At 42.1% G+C, this 22,164-nt stretch overlaps 1 protein-coding gene and 2 non-coding genes across 3 annotated transcripts; all 3 read right to left on the bottom strand.

The window, feature by feature from the left end:
• Positions 1-1,689: 1,689 nt before the first annotated feature.
• Positions 1,690-21,000, bottom strand: Hspa9 (heat shock protein family A (Hsp70) member 9). Its single transcript, XM_075968976.1, has 17 exons — positions 20,518-21,000; positions 18,583-18,641; positions 18,295-18,382; positions 16,993-17,174; positions 13,167-13,291; positions 12,258-12,331; positions 12,063-12,169; positions 10,701-10,863; positions 10,294-10,386; positions 7,990-8,199; positions 6,524-6,751; positions 5,508-5,612; positions 4,719-4,836; positions 3,613-3,707; positions 3,132-3,224; positions 2,625-2,765; positions 1,690-2,439 (listed from the first exon to the last, which is right to left on the bottom strand). The coding sequence occupies exons 1-17, from the start codon at positions 20,596-20,598 to the stop codon at positions 2,362-2,364; spliced, it is 2,040 nt and encodes a 679-aa protein (XP_075825091.1). The 5' UTR covers positions 20,599-21,000; the 3' UTR covers positions 1,690-2,361.
• Positions 5,916-5,981, bottom strand: LOC142849108 (small nucleolar RNA SNORD63). Its single transcript, XR_012910512.1, has one exon. It is a non-coding gene; the product is annotated as a small nucleolar RNA SNORD63 (small nucleolar RNA).
• On the bottom strand, positions 7,713-7,785 carry LOC142849107 (small nucleolar RNA SNORD63). The gene has a single exon (XR_012910511.1). It is a non-coding gene; the product is annotated as a small nucleolar RNA SNORD63 (small nucleolar RNA).
• Positions 21,001-22,164: the final 1,164 nt, after the last annotated feature.

The following is a 22,164-nucleotide window of genomic DNA, read 5'->3' as shown; positions in this document are numbered from 1 at the left end:
CTTTTTAAGCCAAACATAGCATTTGGAAAGCGGGTAGGCTCATGTGTAGTAGCAGCAAGAACAAGAGACACAAGCCCCGAGCTCAGGACCCTCCTAGACCCTCATTAGGCTGTTATTCTGTATCTTTTGTACTATCCTCTGGAATGGATAAGGTGTGTGTCCTCGTGTTCTGTGAGCCACTCTAGCAAGTTGTCAAACCCAGAAAAAGGTCCCATTTGTCAGGTTCAGCGTGGAACTCTTACTAGGCATCCAAAGTAGACCTACAGATGCTGAACTTGTGGGATCTAATACTAACTCCCGGTGGTGTCAGGACTGGACATACGGTACCCAGCATGGAAAAAACCTTTGGCCACCGAGGTTGAATGTTAGTGAAATGCCTGCCTATTACCCTGTCTTTGAGGATGCTGGGAAACGCTCCACCACCTGCTTTATGTCCTGTATCTGCAACCCTTGCTAGGATTAAATGTTTTGGGGCCTTTTTTTTTCCCCTGCCCCAACCAGAGCCCCATAATAAATTTTGCTTGGAACTGGGATATACCTCAGTGGAAGAATACTTGTCTAACATGAGCAAAATTCTCAATTTGAACTGCATCACTGTTGCTGGGGAAAAAGAAAACTGGCTGAGTGGTGCATGCCTGTGGTTCTGGCTAGAGTACAGCCAGTCACAGCTGCTCTGGTACTGAGGTGGTCAGCTGAGTTGGGTAGGGAGGGGAACATAAGACTCCCATCTTAAACAAGCAAACAAAAGCAAGAGGAGGGTAGGACAATGATACACAGTTAAAGTTCCTATTCTTCAAAGAATGAGGCAGGAGGATCTTCAGTTCAAGGGCTTCCCAAGCTGCAGAGTAAGCTTAAGGCAGCCTGGATTGTGTGAGACCCTGTCTTGAATAATTTAAAATGTCCAGTAAGCCAGGCGATAGTGTCACACGCCTTCAGTCCCAGCACTCAGGAGCAGAGACAGGTGGATCTCTATAAATTCGAGCCCAGCCTGTTCTACAGAGCGAATTCCCAGCCAACCAGGACTTCAGTACAAACTTTACTTGAGGACTGATGTGGTCCTGTGCTCTGATCAAAGGGATTGCTTTACTGCTTTCAAGACAGAAAACTGGTCTCACTGTCATCTATGCTATCTCCAAACTTGGAGAATCCCCGAGCCTCAGCCTCCTAAGTGCTGGGATTTCAGCTGTGAGCAAGATACTTGACGGTTTTAATATGAATTATATATTAAAATGTTATTTCAGTGCTAATATTCCTGACCTTGGTAATTGTGGGAATCGTGTAAAGTGGATGCTGAAATACTTAGGGTTAAGTGTCAGGTGTGGACTGCAAGGTAACAAGACGTTAATCAAATCTGTATGAAAAGTGTTCCACGGTGCTATTATGTGCCCTGTTCCATGACTGCTTAAGAGACTTGAAGATTTTAAAGTTGTAAATAGAACAGAGGAAACTAAAGATTCCTCATCTGCCTAGGAAGTAGTTGAGTGTTTGTTTTTTTTTTTCTTTAGATTTGTTTATGCCAGCCAGTACTTTTGAGAGTCTCACTATGTAGCCCTGCCTGGCTTCCTTAGTGTGCTTCTGCCAGTATTTTTATCATTCCTCCTGTATCTTTAATGTGTCCAAACTTAGCCAGTGTTAGAAAGTCATTGTCATTTCTTCCTGAAACTAATGCCATTCACAAAGGAGATCAAGAAGTTTTTAGAATTTTATTTTTTTAAAAAAACCTCCAAAATGGATGAAAAGAATGATCACCAAGGATATAGTGCCAGATATAGGCCAACCAAGAGGGTAGCTTGGAAAGTATGGCTTAGGACCACGAAAGACTTCATCACTATCCTGCATCTCTGGAAGCCATGGCTAACACCTGGCTTACACTGGCTTAGCTTCTGTACCAACAAACCATGCATGGCACAGGTAGCTTAGTCTTGCAAGGCCTGTTGAGGGATCGCCTCATATACAAATAGACCGTTCTTTATAGCAGTTCTCTTGGCCAACAAAGATCTACATACAATCCAAGGTCCATGACAAGACTACTGCATGTGAAATGGGTTTCACACTTTGAAAACATGGCCCCTTCAGCACAAACCAGATATAGCTTAATAATGATTGGTATACAGTCCCACCCCACCCCTTTACACGTGGCTGAAACTAACCGGCTAGTGACAGAATGGTCTACTTCTGAATTACCACCCGTTAAAATGAGTTTGCTAATTTTCACTACATATATTTATTAAGGAAATTATATGGGTTACTGCAAAAACACAGTAAAAAGACTGAAGTTTGACCCTTTTCTGCTCAGGACGTCCCTTTACTCCCAAGCTTCATGTTGTCCTTCTGGCCTCTTCTCTCAATGCCTTGCCACTGTTACTGTTTCTCCTCCTTCTGGTCTTCCTTCTGTTCCCCAGTACCAGAACTTCCAGAACCTTCCCGTTCAGATGCCATCTGTTGAGAAAATATTTGTGATCACTGAGATTTACGTTAGGTCTAACCTCATCCTTCATACATAACTCACATTGTATTCATCATTCCTTCCACCCGCCCTTGTAAACCATTGCTATTTCCTATGTCTTTCCCTGTAACATTCTGTTCCCAGTAATCTCGACCAAATACCCCTCCGGCCCTTGTACCTTTTTATATGCCATCTCAAAGAGCTTCAGTGATGCCTGCTGAAGTGAAGATGCTGCCTGTCTAATGTTTTCTCCCGTTTCACTGTCCTTCCGCGCAAGCAGTTCTCTCATTTTGGAAATCTCTTCCTTTAGTTTGTTGCACTGTAAAAGGCAAAAAACAAACCCTTTTTCTAGAATGTTCTTTTCTTATATGTAGTGCACTATTCAAAATTTCTTTTCTTTTCTTTTTTTTCTTTTTTGGTTTTTCGAGACAGGGTTTCTCTGTGGCTTTGGAGCCTGTCCTGGAACTAGCTCTGTAGACCAGGCTGGTCTGGAACTCACAGAGATCCGCCTGCCTCTGCCTCCCGAGTGCTGGGATTAAAGGCGAATTTTCAAGCATTCTTTTTGCCTTCCCACCTCTACCCTTTATTCATGCTTTAAAAAACACCAATCACTATCAAACCCAATAAAAAATGAGCTTCAATGAATCAGCGAATATTCTCTTTGATTTTTTTTCTAATAACTTACCTCATCAGCAGGTAACTGATCCTTGAATTCTTCCATCTTGGTTTCTGTGTCATGAATAATTCCTTCAGCCATATTAACTGCTTCAACGCGTTCCTTAAAAAAATTATGAGTTTAACATAACTGACTTAAGTTCTATATCACGTGATACAATAAGTTACTTTCCACACTGTTAACAGTAGAGCAACAATGACTGTACTCAGAAGTACTTGGGTTGACCCGGAGAAAAGAGTTGGCTTTTGTGGCGTGGGAATTTTGATAGCGGGGAGACTAAGAGAACATCCTAAACCCAGTATGTGCCCTTAGTCCCAGGTACTAGTGGAGGCTGAGAAATGGGAGGGTTGTGGAAATCGTCCTGACCACAGGGTGTAATTTCACATTAAACAAAGTATAAATTAATGAAAGGGAACAATAAAGATGAGAAACTTAAGAGCAGTGACCTGCCCAGTCTGTCAGCTTTAACACGTTCAGCAGAAGTAATCACCTTCTTTCTCCGGTCTTGCTCAGCATACTTCTCTGCATTTTTAACCATATTTTCAATGTCATCTTTGCTTAATCCACCAGAAGACTGGATCACAACTAGAGTTAGTTTAAAAAAAAATCTCTTTAGTTCTCTTCTTTCACTGTATTAACAAATAACATTACACTACATGGTGCACACTTTTAATCCCAACACTCAAGAAGCAGGCAACTCTGAGCTTAAGGTCAGTCACGGCTACAAAATAAGACTCAGCTTCCACAATAAACAAATGCTGCCTCTGTAGTAACTAATCTGAATGATTCAAATTATGATTTTAGTTATTGTCTTGTAAGTGAGTTGTATAAAAAGAACAAGTGACCTGCCTCCCTGGTGAAACTTCAGCATTCCACAAGGTCAGGCTTGGTTTGTCCCCTCCTAATGTTAACTTATGAAAATTCAGATATTTGTCCAGGTAGTAGTGGCACACACCTTTAATCTTAGCACTTAATAGGCAGAAGCAGATGAATCTTGAGTTTGGGGCCAGCCTGGCCTACAGAGCTAGTTCCAGGACAACTAGGGCTACACACAGAGAAACCCTGTCTCAAAAACCTAACAAAAAATTTAGAGATCTATGCCAGCATTTGGAAGGAAGAAGCATACAGATCTCATTGTTTGAGGTTAGCACGGTCTGAGCAGCAAGTTCTGGGTCAATCAGGGATACAAAGTCAGACCCCTGTCTCAAAACAAGCCAGAAATTCACTTCAGTAAGACTGGCAGCAATCCTTTCCAGGGCATTGGACATGCATGAGGTACAAGAAATACATGCAAAGCCAGGCAGTGGTGGCGCACACCTTAAATCCTCAAGACACTGTCTCAGAAAACCAAGAGAAAAAAAACAAAAACCATGCAAGTGAAGCACCCCTATCTGATACCTGGAAAAGGGGGCAGTGTGGTAGCAACCACCCCAGGGGAGAAGAGGCATAGAAACAGAGTATGTAGTTCCTAATAATGGCCACCTTACTTTTCCTTTGATGGTAACCAAACCCAGGGCATCACATATGCTGGAAGGCACTCTACTGCTGGACGACGTTCTCAGCATCATACCTCATTCATACAGCCTGAATACTTACTCTGTTGTTCACGTCCTGTTCCTTTATCTTTGGCAGAAACGTGTACAATACCATTGGCATCAATGTCAAATGTAACTTCAATCTGAGGGACTCCACGAGGGGCTGGGGGAATTCCAACCTAAAGTAAACAGCTAGAGTCAGCTCCTCTCAGATGCTCCCATTTCCAAACAGGCCATCTACCACGTGCTCCCGAAAACAAGTGGTATCTTCACTAATGTACACAAACTTGAGATTTTAGTGCTTCAAGGAGCAAATACGTAACCATAATAGCCGTGTTGGCCAGAGTTTTTTCAGTAAATCAGGACTTCTTCACTGTAGCAATGCTGACCCAAAACGGTGACCATCAAGTGGTTTTGAGTTTCTGAGTTAGCACTGCTTCTGAAACTGAACATGTCCCTGGCTTTTCAATAAAGATCTGAAAACACAAAAAGTACTGAATTTTTGAGTTTCATAGTTCACCTATGAAAACTGTTTTTCAAAAGGAACACAATATGGGCTGGGCTGATGGTTCAGCGGTTAAGAGCCCTTGCAGTTCTTCCTGAGGACCCAGGTTCAATTCCCAGCATCCACATTGCAGAAAACTGTAGTAAATCCATCCAGGGAACCCAATACCCTCTTCTGGCCTTAGTGCCCTTGGTACATAGAGATACACCCATACAATAAAACCTTAATAAAGTATTAATAAAGTAAAAGTATGCCTGTTTGCAAGCAGTTTGGAGAGGTTAGACTACTGTCACCTTTGTAAGCTATAGGACCAAAACACATGATACTCAGATTTGAAATACTTACCAAAGTGAACTGTCCTAGAAGTTTGTTGTCCCCAGCCATCTCTCGCTCTCCCTGACACACTTTAATCTCTACTTGAGTTTGTCCATCAGCAGCGGTAGAAAATACCTAGTAAGAAGGAAACTTCCTTACTTGATGATTAAACTTACACCCATTATACAGAAAAAGGCTAACGAGACAATGACATTCTAATACTGGATGATTCCTAACATACATTACTCTCAGAACAAAGGTTTATCTCTGCAAAGACAGGGTTAGTATTAAATGGCACACAACAGCTATTGTTTCTGCTAGACAAGTATGTTGGACAAGATGAAGCTTTAAGCTTGGAAGTTTAAGGCATCAAAATAAGAATATAAAATAACAACTTGTCAGTCCAAGGAAGTAAGACCAGAGATAGGCGATGTACCATGTGCTCAGTCTTGAGATGTCATCACATATTTTCAGAATGATGTGTTGACAAATACATCACTGCACAAATACCAAAGAGAGAGATCCTAGAATAATTCAAGACTGATTTGAGTCTGGAAATACAACCATTTGAGACAGTGTCACACTATATGGTCCGCAGTTCTCACGTTCTCAATATTCATGCCTCAACTTCCCTAGTTTTGCGACAATCCAACCAGGCACAAGAAGTGTGACTTCACCTAAGACCCTGCCAAGCCACGCCCATATATCACTGATTGGTAAAACACAACTCAGCCCCCATCATTCACGCTGAAATCAAGCCTAGTCCCATGTTGCTAACCAGACTTTTTATTTTATTTCTGACTACAGAGAATTCAGTGGCAAATGACAACAGCCCTTTTAGGAGACTGCATTATCCTTCCCTTAATCATCACTGCTAGCTGATATCTAAGAACTTTTCCAGAAACTGCAACAAAACACACAAATGGTAATCTCACCACCCAGTCAGCTGGTGTGGATTTAGAAACATTAAGTTTTAAACAGTTCATGAAGTGGCTGCAGTTATGCACTCATAGAACTTAAAACCTGTGAGGAAGGATAACTCTTACCTGGCTCTTTTTGGTTGGAATTGTGGTGTTCCTATTAATAAGTTTAGTAAAAACACCTCCCAGAGTCTCAATACCCAGAGAGAGGGGAGTGACATCCAGGAGCAGCACATCTGTGACATCTCCAGCCAGCACACCTCCCTGAATGGCAGCTCCGATGGCTACAGCCTCATCAGGATTCACAGCTTTACTTGGGGCTCTGCCAAAAATATCTTGCACAGTCTGCTGAACCTATGTGCGGAGGACAAAGAACCTGTTAGCCAACACCCAGGGCCACTGTTGAACTGAGACAGAGCACTAAGGTGCCACCCAGATTGCAAGTCAGATGAACTCAGCTCCAACAATGCTGACTTCTTCTTTACGTGAAAACTCACTTTGTCCCCTTAATTTAGAAGCATTTGCTTCAATTATCTGTCTTCCAGATGACATTCATCACTGGAAAGAGAAGGCATAAGGCAAGGGACTATAAAATACAGCCTACACTATTAAATAATTAATCAGAGGCCAATTTGAAGGAAGCAGTAATACCAATTCTGTGGGATAGTTTTTGACCCTGTTAAGAGCTAACAAAAGTACACAGCATCTTGGGATAATTTGTTAATATCAACATGTCTTCTCTAACCAGAGTTCTGGGTCCAACTTTATTCTAGATTCATTTTCCAATATCCTAGTGTTGCAACAGAGAAACAAAATCTCCCATAAACACAACCCACCTACATTTACACAATGGAGTACTACAAAGAAAAAAATAACGACATCTTGAATTTTGCAGGCAAATGGATGGAACTAGAAAACATCATTTTGAAAGACAGTTATCACATGTACTCACTCTTAAGTGGTTTTTAAACATAAAGCAAAGAAAACCAGCCTACAAATCACAATCCCAGAGAACCTAGAGTAACAATGAGGACCCTAAGAGAGACATACATAGACCTAATCTACAGGGGACATAGAAAAAGACAAGATCTCCTGAGTAAGTTGGGAGAATGGGGACCAGGGAGAGAGTTAAAGGGGTGGGGAGAGGCAGGGAGTGGAGAAAGAAAAACATAGAGCTCAATAAAAATCAGTACAATTAAAAACAAAACAAAAAAACAAGAGAAACCACCACCAAAAGCAGTAATTCCACCATTAACTTGGACCCAAGATAATTCTATCCAGCCTCCAAGGAACAACTGCACATTCATCAACAGTCTGTGCTCAGTTATTACTTATCTACACATCTGTTTTCAGAATGATGTGTTGATTAATAAAATGCATCATTGCACAAATCTTTGTTGAAGTAATGCAAGTAGTCCCAACCACTATGCTGGGAAGAAGTGCCCAAAAGACATCTCCTAGGGAATGACCACCATCAAGGCTTGACAACATTATAAGAATGGGTTTAATAGTCTCCCTGATACCCTTTCTTGCATCTTTTAATTAAATTGTATTATGTATCGATTTCCCCCACATAAGATATGAGTCCATACCTTGGGCATCCTCGTCATGCCACCAACCAGAATCACTTCTCCTATGTCACTCTTGCTGACTTCTGCGTCTTGCATCGCCTTCTGGCATGGAGTAATAGTTCTCTTGACTAGGTCTGCGACGATGCCCTCAAACTGAGCTCGAGTTACCTTCATATTTAAATGCTTGGGTCCAGAAGCATCCATTGTAAGATATGGCAAGTTGATGTCAGTCTACACAGAAAATATTTCACTATAAGTTAATCTTTATGACTCCAATTAAGGTTAAGACTATACCCCAGGATAGAACCTAGGAAGCACAGAAAATCAGCCTTACTAAATTCCTACAATGTAGTGTAAATACACTAAAATCTCTTTTACTGGTATTCACATTCACCTTCTCTCATCCTCTCCACATATATAAAAATGAAAATCAAAGACAGAAATCATGAAGGGCCATTGGAGTGCACACCTTTAATCCCAGCTCTTAAGAGGCAGAGGTAGGCAGATCTGATAGTTTGAGTCCAGCCTGGTCTACAAAGCAAGTTCTAGGACAGCCAGGACTATTATAGAGAGAAACGGGGTATGTTGTGTATGGGGGGTGGGTGAGGAACGACGAAGTCAAACAAGAAACAAAAAGAACATATCCTCTTAACATACCCAGACTGAGTTCCAGGAACTAGTGTTACCTCTGCTCTTACTAGAAAAAGCAGGAGCGATGCACACTGGCTGTGTTGGCACTGCCCAAGCCCTCAGGAACTCACAGTCATCTTCAGAGGTAGTGAGTTCAAGGCCAGTCTGAGTGGTAGGAGACCACCACAGGGCTGAGTTAATATTCTAGGTAAAATCCATCTTTTCAGAGTACACTATTAAGTCTTCTGAGATGTTCCCAAGGATTTATTTTACAGACTTAAAATCATAACTATACACTGACTTGGCTAAATACTTTGCTAAAGTGCTAAAGGCTAGAAAAGAAAATGTCCGTCAGTAAGACACAGCCATGTAAATGTAAACAACTGTTTCCCCTCCCAGTATCAAATCTGAGACTTATAGATTTCTCTTTCTACTGACAAACCCAGGCTCTTAAACCACAACCTTAAACATGAATAAGTCACACAAGTTCTGTCACTCAGCAGGGAGAATGGCATCACCACCCATGAGTACGGACAACATAGTAACTAACTACTCACAGCCCCTTACAACAGTGAAGGCTTGGGAACTAAGGCCGAACTCAAAAATAGATTACTGTATACAGCATTCAGGTTTCAGCAACTTAGTTAGCAACAACCACTTAACCAACAGCTACCATAACTTGTTGCTGTGAATGTAAGAATCTTAAGCAGTCACAGGTTTAGAGTGGTCTAGTTTCACGCTGGTGAGGCTGTAACCTAGATTTTACACTAGTCTACACCTGCTTAAGACAGGGAAGCTTTACCTCCCAGAACTGAGGTCAACAAACAAGTGCAGAACAGAGAGTTGGAGCAAATCTGTTGCTCAAAGGGCAGATTTTTCCCACAGCTCACTTTCTAGAATGGTGATCCAATTTATTAGGCAGAAAACTAGCAATTCATATAATCCACAAAATAGTATATTGAAGACTCTAATTTTTTTCAAGGTTAATCATTCACCATACTGCTTTTGTAACTCTAGTCCAGGGGATCTGACACCCTGAGACAAAAATGCAGGTAAAAACACCAGTGCACATATAATAGATAATTTAAAAAATATCTGTCTCAGGGCTGGAAAGCTTGAGAGCACTGGCAGGTCTTCTAGAGAACATGGGAGTTCTGGCCTCTGCAAGGACCAAGCACACACACAGTACGTATATACATGTGAACAAAAGATCCACATGCAAAGATTTACCTAATTCATTAAAAAGAAAACTGATCATTGTCGTATTGTTTTCCTTTCTTTTTTGAGACTGTTTCTCTGTATCGCAGCCCTAACTGTCCTCTAACTAGCTCTTGTAGCCCAGGGTAGCCTTGAACTCAAAGTGATCTGTCTACCTGGGCCTCCCTGAGTGCTAAGATTATTATAGGAGTGCACCACCCCTGCCCAGCTCAAGGTTTTTGTTCTTTTTGCCAGACAGGGTTTTTCTCAGTAGCTTTGGAGCCTGTCCTGGAACTCGCTCTGTAGACTAGGCTGGCCTCGAACTTCCAGTGCGCTGGGAGTAAAGGCGTGGCCAGCACTGCCCAGCTTGCTCAAGGTTTTTACCAAATAGAAAACCGTAAACAGGCTACACTGACATTAGGTAAATTAGAATATATGATTCAAATAAGGTTAGGCTAAAAATATCCACCAAAAGAACTTGGATTTCTTCATGTTCACCTGAACAGATGAGGAGAGTTCACACTTAGCCTTCTCAGCAGCTTCCCGAACCCTCTGAAGTGCCATGTTGTCTTTGGTCAAATCAACCCCTGTCTACAAAATAGGATTCATAAGACAATTAATAGAGGAACTGCAGTGGCAATGTAGATTTATTTTGTCTGCTTATGAAAGGGTCATCCTTTATAAAGAAATATAAACTGTGAGGATTTGTGGGCTAGGGGACAAGTCTTTTGTTCCCAATCTAAGGTACTATATACATGTAACTAAAATGGTTGAGTCTACCCATGAACCTGAATGTAATTACTTTAGTGCAAAAAATTTATTCAGAAAGCAAATGAGCATTTTGAACAAAAAGTCTGAACCTCCTACAAAGAAGCCTACACATTAAATCCACAATGGTAACTAACCTCCCTCTTGAACTCCTTGACAATGTGACGTAACAAAGCCTGGTCAAAATCTTCACCGCCCAAGAAAGTATCCCCATTGGTGGATTTCACCTCAAACACTCCTTTCTGAATTTCCAGGATAGAAACATCAAAGGTTCCACCACCTAAATCATACACAGCAATGCTAGAAAGGAAAACAAAGAAACAAATCCTATTACAAAGGAATGAATTCAATAACCAAAGATTAACTTAGTTATCTTCCTGAAATACTTACTAATTTTGAAATCTAGTAACCAACATGCCTTAACATATGGCATTGGTAACATATAAGAGAGACTAGCAAAATTCATATCACACAAACCATGGTTCCCAAAGTATTTATCAATACCCATAATAACAAAAATAAAAATTGTCCAGGGTACCAAGGAAAGAGAAAAATCGTCTTGAAACAACGAAAAAAAAGACTATATATACAAATTTGGGGAGAAAAAAGGAAGTACATTTTCATTCTAAGCACAACCCTTTTAACCCTAAGAAATGGAAATATAGGATAAATCTTATAGTTGTTATAACTTGATTCACAGTTCAGGTTAATTTACAGTACAAGTGTAGCAGGTACAGTACACACCCTTGATCCCAGCACTCAGGAAGCAGAGGCAGGTGGATCTGAGTTAGACGCCAGTTTGGTGTACAGAGAAAGTTCCAGGACAGCCTGGGCTACACAGCAAAATCCGTCTTGAAAAACAAAGACAAAATAAAAACAAAACAATTTACAACATGAGGACTGGCAAGATAGCTTTTTATCTGGTGAAGATCCTTGGCTCCAAGCCTGATGCAACCCCAGGAACCTATGCGAAAGGAGAATGAACTCCATGCTGTCCTTCCACATGCACACTGTTATGAACATGCCCCACCACATACATAGTCAATGACAAGGAGGGTATGGGTTAGAGCGAGTCAGCAGCTTTTAAAGCAGAGAGGACCAGTTTGATTTCCAGTACCTACATCAGGTAGCTCACAGCCACCAGTAATTTAATTTCTAGGGGAATCTGACATCTCTGAAGGTATCTGCAATATCGTGTATATAGCCATACACAAACACATTTATAATTGAAAATGAGTAATTTTTAGTTAAAAAAAAATAAAACGTTAAGGGCCTTTGAGGGTGAGGGCACTTGCTGTCAAGCCAGACAAACTGATCCAAGACCCATTTTTGAGAAAGACAAAAGCCATCTCACACATTTTGTCTTCTGAGCTCCACATACATACCGTAGCATAAACATACCTCCAACATAAGTACCAGCACAAAATTAGAAAATGTAATAAAAAAATCGTGTAAAAACCTATAATTCAGGTACGAGTATCTACGCTTTATAAACTTACACTTTATCTTCGGATTTGTCCAGACCATACGCCAGGGCAGCAGCTGTAGGTTCATTAATCACTCTAAGTACATTTAGCCCAGATATCTGGCCAGCATCCTTAGTGGCCTAGAGAAAGTAAAAGTAAATGTATTTTTCCATCCTTTAACTCTGGAAACTCTTCCCCCAGGCAAATAGGAGATATAATTAACCTTACCTGTCGCTGTGAGTCATTGAAATAAGCAGGGACTGTGATCACAGCATTTTTTGCTGTGTGACCCAAGTAATTTTCTGGAAAAGAATAAAATTCAATTGTGGCACTATGTCAGGAAAAAAAAAAGCATCAAAATTACTACCAAAGCCTAATATTCCTCCTCAAATCCTCTTGTGGAGCAACAGAGAACACTCACCTCCTTTGCAGCTTAACCTGCAGACAGGCCACATAAGAAAAACACTGAATACTGTATTATACCCTAGTAATCTAGCACCAGGGAGGTAGCAGGAGGAAGGTGAGTTTAAGGCTGTCCTGGGTTACACAGCTCATGCCTTTTGTTATCTTGGCATCCAAAGCTGAGGCAGGAAGATGACCCTAAGTTTGACACCAGCCTTGGCCACAAAATTAGTCTGAAGATAACGTAAACTCCAGTATGAAATTTATTCTCAGAAACAAATCACCTTGACCACTGTTAGTCCTTCAGAGGCTGTAACAGTAGTACCAGAAGCTCAAGGCAGCCAACCCCCCTCCTCTATTAAAGTTATTTGGAGATGTAGGGAGTAATTTTGTGTAGCTCAGCAGCCAAGGTGGTACTGGCCAGAAATTCCAAATTACCTTTAGCATTTCAGCCAAGACTTACCAACATCAATTGACCTTTAGACTCTAAGTTTAATGTGTAGCTTTCCAGATTTTAACAAATACTACACTGCCCCCTATTGAAAAGGCACCAGCTTGTATCATTAGGGAAATTAAACTCAACTTGCAGATGAAGTGTGAAAAAAACTTCATCTGCACAGTTTTGCCGTTCCTACATTTCTTGTGCAAAGAGCATAATCTACAGGGCATGAGTTTATAAACTCAGAGGAACCACCAACACTTCCAATTTCCCCAGAATGAACTAAATCTTCTCACCCGCAGTCTCTTTCATCTTCATCAAAACAAATGCTCCTATCTGACTAGGAGAGTAGAGTTTCCCATGAGCCTCAACCCAGGCATCACCATTAGAGGCACGGACAATCTTAAAGGGAACATTTTTGCTGAAAAATAAAAAGAATTATGTCATCATATATCTATCCATTTCAAATTATAAAAATAAACAGATGGACCAATAAACGATAATTTCTGGAGACAGGTTTATTAAAAATCTCTATAATTACTATCGTGTAAAAATGTGAGCCTGATAACTTGAAATCATTTCAAAAATTGTCTTAATAGTTCTCAAAAATGAGACAAAGCAGCAATTCCACTAAAATCAGGAACAAGACAAGGTTTTCCACTCTCTCCATATCTATTCAATATAGTTCTTGAGGTCCTAGCTAGAGCAATAAAACACCAAAAGGAGATCAAGGGGATACAAATTGGAAAAGAAGTCAAACTCTCACTGTTTGCTGATTATATAATAGTTTACATAAGCAATCCCAAAAATTCTCCTAAGGAACTTCTACAACTCATAAACACTTTCAGTAATGTAGCAGGATAAAAGATTAACTCAAAAAAATTAAGACGGGCGGTGGTGGCGCACACCTTTAATCCCAGCACTTGGGAGGCAGAGGCAGGTGGATCTCTGTGAGTTCAAGGCCAGCCTGGTCTACAAAAGCTAGCATCAGAACAGCAACCAAAAAAAGCTACAGAGAAACCCTGTCTCAAAAATCAAAAATAAATAAATAAATGAATAAAAAAAAATCAGTAGCCCTCCTGTATACAGATGATAAAAAGGCTGGGGAAGAAATCAGAAAAAAACATCCTTCACAATAGCCACAAATAGCATAAAATATCTCGGAGTTTCTAACCAAACAAGTGGAAGACTTGTATGACAAGAACTTTTAAATCTTTGAAGAAAGAAATTGGAAAGTGAAAGATCTCCCATGCTCCTGGGTAGGTAGAATTAACATAGTAAAAACGGCAATCTTACCAAAAGCAATCTACAGATTCAATGCATTGCCATCAAAATCCCAGCAAAATTCTTCAAAAACCTCGAAAGAACAGTACTCAACTTCATATGGAAAAGCAAAAAATCCAGGATAGCCAAAACAATCCTGTACAATAAGAGAACTTCTGGAGGCATCACAATCTAACTTCAAACTCTACTACAGAGCTTCAGGACTGAAAACAGCCTGGTATTGGCTTAAGAACAGATAGGAGGACCAATGGAACCGAATCAAAGACCCGGTTATTAATCCACACACCTTCGAACACCTGATTTTTGACAAAGCAAAAAATATCAAATGGAAAAAAGAAAGCATATTTAACAAGTGGTGCTGGCATAACTGGATAGCAACATGTAGAAGAATGAAAATAGATCCATATCTATCACCATGCACAAAACTCAAGTCAAAATGGATCAAAGACCTCACATTGTCATAAAGCCAGCCACACTGAACCTTATAGAAGAGAAGGTGGGAAACACACTTGAACGCACTGGCACTGGGGACCACTTCCTAAGTATAACCCCCAGCAGCATAGACACTGAGAGAAACAATAAATGGGACCTCCTGAAACTGTGAAGTTTCTGTAAAGCAAAGGACACAGTTAACAAGACAAAACGACAGCCCACAGAATGGAAAAAGATCTTCACTAACCCCACATCAGACAGAGGTCTGATCTCCAAAATATACAAAGAACTCAAGAAATTGGACACCAAAAGATCACATAATACAATAAAAAAAAAAATGGAATACAGACCTAAAGAGAGAACTCTCAACAGAGGAATCTAAAATGGCTGAAAGACACTTAAGAAAATGCTCAATATCCTTAGTCATCAGAGAAATGCAAATCAAAGCAACTCTGAGATTCCATCTTATACCTGTAAGAATGGCCAAGATCAAAAACACTGATGACAGCTTATGCTGGAGAGGTTGTGGGGAAAAGGGAACACTTCTGCATTGCTGGTGGGAATGCAAGCTGGTACAACCCCTTTGGATGTCAGTGTTGCGATTTCTCAGAAAATTAGGAAACAACCTTCCTCAAGACCCACTAATACCACTTTTGGGTATATATCCAAAGGATGCTCAATCGTGCCACAAGGACACACGCTCAACTATGTTCATAACAGCTTTGTTTGTCATAACCAGAACCTGGAAACAACCTGAATGCCCCTCAACCAAAGAATGAATAAGGAAAATGTGGTACATTTACACAATGAAGTACTACATAGCAGAAAAAAATGACACCTCGAATTTTGCAGGAAAATGGATGGAGCCAGGAAACATTTTGAGTGAGGTAACCCAGACACAGAAAGACAATTATCACATGTACTCACTCATAGGTGGTTTTTAAACATAAAGCAAAGAAAACCAGCCTACAAATCACAATCCCAGAGAACTTAGACAACAATGTGGACACTAAGAGAGACTTATATAGATCTAATCTACATGGGAAGAAGAAAGTAGAAAAAGACAAGAAAGACCTCCTTAGTAAATTGGGAGCATGGGGACCTTGGGGGAGGGTTGAAGGGGGGAGTGGAGAGGCAGGTAGAAAGCAAGAGAAAAATGTAGAGCTCAATAAAAATCAATTAAAAAAATGATATAATAAAGGAGCTAGGTAGAGGTGGCTGACAGACCTCTGAATTTGAGGTCAGCCTGGTCTACATAGTGAGTTCTAGTACAGCCAGAGCAACACAGTGAGATCCTGTCTCAAATAAACCAAAAGTAAAAACAAATAATTAGGATAGCATTACTCAAAACAACAAAGTGAAATTAATTCAAATGCCCATTTGAAAGTTGCGAAAAAATATGTTCATGTAATAGAATATTATTTGGTCACAGGCAATTTCTATTGAAGACCAGAGAGAGAGATAGACCGGTGGTGAAGAGCACTGGCTGCTCTTCTAGAGGAACCAGGTTCGATTCCCAGCACCCACATGGCAGCTCAAAACTGTCTTTTAACTCCAGTTCAACTTTTTGAGTTCAAGAGCCAGCCTGGTCTACAGAGTTAGTTCCAGGACAGTTAGGGCTGTTACACAGAAAAACACTGTGGCAAAACAAAACAAACAAAAAAACCCAAAAACCTGTTTGGGCAGGGATAGCACAGGCTTTTGACCTTAGCACTCAGGAGCCAGAGGCAGGCAGATCTCTGAGTTTGAGGGCAACCTGGTCTACCGAATGAGTTCTAGGGCAGTCAAGCTACACAGAAACCTGTCTTGAAAGCACAGCAGACAAAGAGACAAACCAAAGAGCTGGATAAGGAGATGGCTTAACAAATAAAGGCTCATACTGGACTCTGACCTCCCATTTTGTGAGGATGAATACACCCACAAACAAAAATGTTAATAAAAGCTTAGCCAGGCACTGGTACATGCCTTTAATCCCAGCACTCAGGAGGCAGGGGCAAGGCCAGTCTGGTCTACAGTGTGATTTCCAGGAGAGCCAGGGCTACACAAAGAAACCCTGTCTCAAACAAATAAAAATAATGGGAAAGGGCTGTAAACACACACACACACACACACACACACACACACACACACACACACACACACACGCGCGCGCGCATGTAATGTAAGGACATTTAACAGCCTTACACAAGTGATGAGGAACATCATTTAGGAATATCTCAAAAACCTTAATGCATCTTAACATATTACCTGTCATGTTATTAAATAAAAAAAGCCTAGTCTATGAAAGCACAAATGGGCTTTTAAAAACTGTTTACTCTTTTGGCAGAGATGTGAATTTCTTTTAGGAACAATAATGAAAAAGAGACCTCGAGCAAAGCACTCTCGGTTGCTTTTGCTATTACTCACGTGTCTTTCTGTACTTCAGGGTCATCATAGCGACGCCCAATCAGACGCTTAGTAGCATAGAAGGTGTTGTTTGGGTTGGTGACAGCCTGTCGCTTTGCTGGCATGCCAACAAGTCGTTCTCCATCTGCTGTAAAGGCAACAACAGAAGGCGTAGTTCTGGCACCTTCAGCATTCTCCAGGACCTAAAATTACCAAAGATAATGATTAAGATACTAGTCACCACTAACATCTTTGTGGCTCTGATTTAAGATACAATCACAGCTCAAATCATAAAACAAATGCTAAAAGGATAACACTAAGTTGGCATGTTTACTGCTAGGAATGCTACACAGCATCATTTCAAATGTATGGAGAAGTCTATGATCATACCACCTTGAATATGAATAATATGCAAAATGCACGTGGAAGCTAAAGCTTCAGAAAATAGGGGGGTGAGGATAAGCAGCATACATAAGAACTAAGGAAGGGCTTCACTTCTCTTAGTATCCAGTAAGCCAGACTCCTGTAAATAGCCCGAGTTGTTTCAGATGAGGGCATGGGAAAAGAAAACATGAAGGGTCAAGAATGAACAGACAACTCTACAATTACAGGTGCTCTTAAGATCTGCGCATTCTGAGGAGGCTCTAACAGCCTCTCCATAGCAGACACCTTGAACCCTGCTGAACTCCAAGCTGAGAAAGCCATTCCGAGTCCTCTAATGGCATCACCACCCATACTGCTAGAGAACACATTTAGATCCTATCCTGTAAAGTTGTATTCAATTATCAATACCAAGTGAATTCCTAAGTCCAAAAAAAAAAAAGAAAGAAAAAAGAGAAAATAAAAGCAGTTTTAAAATGCAAATTAGGCAAGGTGGCACATGCCTTTAACCCCAGCACTCAGGAAGCAGAGATAGGCGGATCTCTGTGAGTTCTAGGCAACCCTGCTCTACAGAGTTTCAGGACAGGCTCCAAAGCTACAGAGAAACCCTTTCTCCAAACACAAACACCATAAAAAGCAAAAACAGAAACACACATGTCTGGAGTAATAGCTAATGCCTGTAATGTTAGTGCTGAATAATCTGCATTTGAGAATAGCCTAATATATATACTGTCTCAATAGAAAAACACAGCACCAAACTTGATTCAATGTTCCCCCTCCCCTCATTTTGAGACAGGGGTTCTATTTATAGCCCAGGCTGGGCTCAAACTCTGAGATTCCACTGTCTAAAGGTGTTACACCTTGCCCGGCTCGGTTCAGTATTTCTAAGCACCTAAGGTCAGGCAGGAAACCTAAGTGACCCCAGCTTCCAATCTTGCTCACCTTTGCTTGTTTGCCCTCCATAACCGCCACACAGGAGTTGGTAGTACCCAGATCAATGCCAACAACTGCACCCTTAATTGCCTCTGATCTGCAAGAAATTTAAAACACCATGGTTATCTTAACAGTCTCCAACATAATAACTGCTTTTATGTTGGTGTTAAGCAGCATATTTCATAAACTACAAGTATAAAGTTACAGAGGGAAAATTATTTATTTAAATGTATAGATCACAGCCCAGGTGTTCAATTAATATGTGTTTTCTCCCAAAGAAACTAAAGTTATACTTACGCATAATCTCTTCTTGAAACAAATCTAAAAGCTTCATGACTAACACCATTCCAGCCATCCTGAGGGGGGAAAAATTGCATCATCCGTCAACTACACAAGTACACTTGGACTTTTTCCAATTATTACCGAGAAACACATACAACCTTTAGAATTAAGTAGTAGCCTGTATAAAAAACAGAAGAAAAGTACTTAGTATGTATAAGGAAAAAGATCTACATGTCTACCACACATCTACAAGTTTTCCGGACTGTCAGGTAAAAATAAGCAAATTGTCTTAAACTATAAAAAAATTCTAGCCGGCGGTGGTGGCGCACGCCTTTAATCCCAGCACTCGGGAGACAGAGGCAGGCGGATCTCTGTGAGTTCGAGACCAGCCTGGTCTACAAGAGCTAGTTCCAGGACAGGCTCCAAAGCTACAGAGAAACCCTGTGTCGAAAAACAAAAACAAAAAACCCCAAAACCAATAGTCTTAAATTACAAAAAAAAAAAAAAAAAAAAGAAAGAAAAATTGAAAAAACAAAACAGAAAACTAGACAAGAAGTGTGGGTGGAGCAATTCTTTAATCCCAGCATTTGGGAGGCGGAAGGCAGGCGGACCAATGAGTTACAGGACAGCCAGAGCTATATAGAGGAACAATCTCAAAACAAACAAACAAAAAAACTAGCATTAAAAAAAGAAAAAAGGCAGAGGCAGGCGGATCTCTGTGAGTTTGAGGCCAGCCTGGTCTAGAAGAGCTAGTTCCAGGACAGGAACCAAAAGCTACGGAGAAACCCTGTCTCGAAAATCAAAAAAAAAAAAAAAAAAAAAAAAAAAAAAAAAGAAAAGAAAAAAGAAAAAAGGAATTACAGTGCAACAGAGGGTTCTCAACTTTGACATTATTGATCTGGTACAACGTGCTGTGACCCGTTAAGTGTGGAATGCTTAGAAGTAACTCCGCTCTTTACCAACAAGAAGCCCATAAATTAGTGTCCCTCAAAGTCAATACAACCCGGAAGCTGACAGACCTGCCACCCCCCCAATTCCCCTGAGTTGGGGGAACAACTTTTGCTGCTGCTGATCAGATTAAAAAGACATTATGCAAAAAATTCAAAATTATTTCATAGTCGCCAGGCCTGGTGGCAACCATCTTTAACCCCAACACTTGAAAGCCAAAGGCAGGTCTGGTCTTGGTAAGTTCCGGTACAACCAAGGCTAAATAGTGAGACCCTGTCTCAAACCCACAGCTGCGCACACCTGAACCTCATTATACCTGCACTCCAAAAGATACTGGAGCCACTTCCAATGAATGATCTTGTCAACAACTACTCTGGGGAGCTACAGTCTCAAAGACGTACTTTCTCTTATTTCAGACCAAGATCCACAATCTTTTTCTGTTCTATTACAATCCACAAGTAAATCGAAGACATTAAAAAAAAAGTCTCCGAGGTTGGAGCCAGGTGTGGTGGGTGGTGCACACCTTCAATCTCAGCACAGATGAGGCAAGGACGGGCGGGTCTCTATGAGGTCTACATGGTCAGTTCCTGGCCAGTCAGGTCTACAAAGACAACCTGCTTCAAGAAAAAAAAAAAAACCAAACAAAAAAAACCAGAGCTGGAAGTGTCCTTCGGCTCTTTAGGAAACAGAGCCTAGCTCATAGTTCTGCCTTCCGATAGACCACACCCGCTGCCTGGGACTAAGTACATCCAATGCGCCCCATGTCAGGTGGGGAGGACCGCTACCTCGTGAATTAGTGGGTGCGACTCCAGAACGCCATGGATTGTGACTCAGCAGAGCTCGAGGCTAAAGTCCTGACCAAGGCCAGCAGCCCTGACCACCGAAGGTCCGTTACCTTTCTCCGCTCCGGATTTCTCCTAGAGTCTGACCCTTAAAGGGCAAGACCTACCTCACTCAAGTCAGGGCCTGGAGCCCCTTCCAGAAGGCATGGCATTTCCTCACCTGGTGACGGGCGCCCGCCAGACTCCGGGAGGCTGAGGCGCCCACGAGACGCGCGGCCGCGGCTCTGCTGGCGCTTATCATGGCGGCTGGACGGAGGGGACGCGAGAGCAGAGAGCAAACACCGCACAGGTCCGGAGGTGCGCAGCACAGCGGCAGCCACACTTCTAAAAACCTCCAACCACGTGGGGTGGGGGGCGGGAATTGACGGCCGCAGCACGAAGGCCCCCCCTTCCGCTGAGGCGCCGAGCGCGTTGCCTGAGCAGAGACTGAACGGTTGCTGCTCCCAAAATCGCAGCCCGCGGCGAGCACGGCCCGCAACAAGATTGTTGAAAAGTTCTGTCCTCTCTACACGGCCTCCGCGGCTGCGGGAGCAGAGAGAAGGGAGACGGGGAAGAGGAACACACAGGCAGTGCTTCAGACAGCCCCGGCCCTTCGCGGTTGGAAAGACTCAAGGACACACGGGGTAAATTACGAAAAGATTACAGTCTCCTTGCGTCAGTTGCGCAGAAGGAGGAGCCTCCTGCGCCTGCGTCCTTGGCACCCGACCTAGGCTCTAGCGCGCAAGTGCGAAGGGCGTGGCGAACCGGGGTTTGGGACCTAACTGTCGGCTTTATTGGGTGCTCCAGTGTACGCGAGTTTGCCCAAGAGTACCCGGAGCGCGAGGTCGCACTGACGGCCTCGAAGTTTCTCCTCAGGCTTCTTCGTGAAGCGGACGCCATCTTGCCCTGAGGCACTGTTGAGTGTACCCGTGTTCTTTCTCTGTCAGCTCTTGTGCACAGCTTGAAGTATGCACACCTGGATAGGGCATCCTTAAATTTGTGCCGCACACTGCGGCGGCATGGTTGAGTTTCCAACTTCTAGGGAAGCATTTGATTAGCACTGTCAGGAAAAATCCTAAGCCGAGCTACTCCGCCTGAGCAAAGAAATCCAACCAGGTCAAATCAAACCAAATTAAAATGTCCATTTATTTATTTTATTTTATTTTTTTTAGTAAATAAAGCACTCCCGGGTGGCCGAGAGCACGGCAGGGGACACAGAAAACGGGGGGGGGGGGGCGCACACAAAACCCAGGACCACGTGTTCCTCCTCTGAGTGCCCACTTAAATAGCCTGTGGGAGTGAGCCTGACCTCCCCGGCATATTGGGAATTGGAGTTCCGACCAATGCAACTCCCAGGCCAGGGCGCCGGGGTGGATGCCAGGGGCCAGGGTGACTAGTTTTAGTTGCTATCCCCAAGAGAGTGAACCCTGGGGACTGGCGTGATTGCTCAGTGGTTAGCAGTACTGACTGCTAGAGGACCTGGGTTTGAGTCGCATATTCCTGGACCTGCAGGACCACTGACCATTTCCAGGGGTTCTGATGCCATCTTCTGGCCTTTGTGAGCACAGAACACACCTAGTGCAGACGTACATGCAGGCAAAGCCCACATGCATAAGACAAAATGAAAAAAATAAATAAAGGTACTGAACACAGCTGTTAATTGAAAACCTGAAGTTGGCTGGCAAGATGGCTTAGGGACAGAATGTTTGATGTACAACTCTGATGTCTGAGTTCGAGACCTGGAACTCGTGTAGGGGTGGAAGGGGAGAACTGACTCCACAGGGTTGTCCTCTGACTCCACGCCTGCATTGCGGCACATGCACACACA

Source organism: Microtus pennsylvanicus, chromosome 4 (assembly GCF_037038515.1).
Source record: "Microtus pennsylvanicus isolate mMicPen1 chromosome 4, mMicPen1.hap1, whole genome shotgun sequence".
NCBI lineage: Eukaryota > Metazoa > Chordata > Mammalia > Rodentia > Cricetidae > Microtus > Microtus pennsylvanicus.
The sequence above is the reverse complement of the archived record's forward strand: the minus strand, read 5'-3'. Positions and strand labels throughout refer to the sequence as shown.

Bases quoted from the DNA above. Each gene is read 5' to 3' on its own strand.
- Hspa9 (XM_075968976.1), bottom strand. From the start codon at position 20,598: ATGATAAGCGCCAGCAGAGCCGCGGCCGCGCGTCTCGTGGGCGCCTCA. The intron at 4,837-5,507 runs GTAAGTATTTCA...TGTTTACTTTAG, and splicing joins TTCTAGGACAGTTCACTTTG to GTTGGAATTCCCCCAGCCCC. The intron at 2,766-3,131 runs GTAAGTTATTAG...TGCCTTTTACAG, and splicing joins ATCAGTTACCTGCTGATGAG to TGCAACAAACTAAAGGAAGA.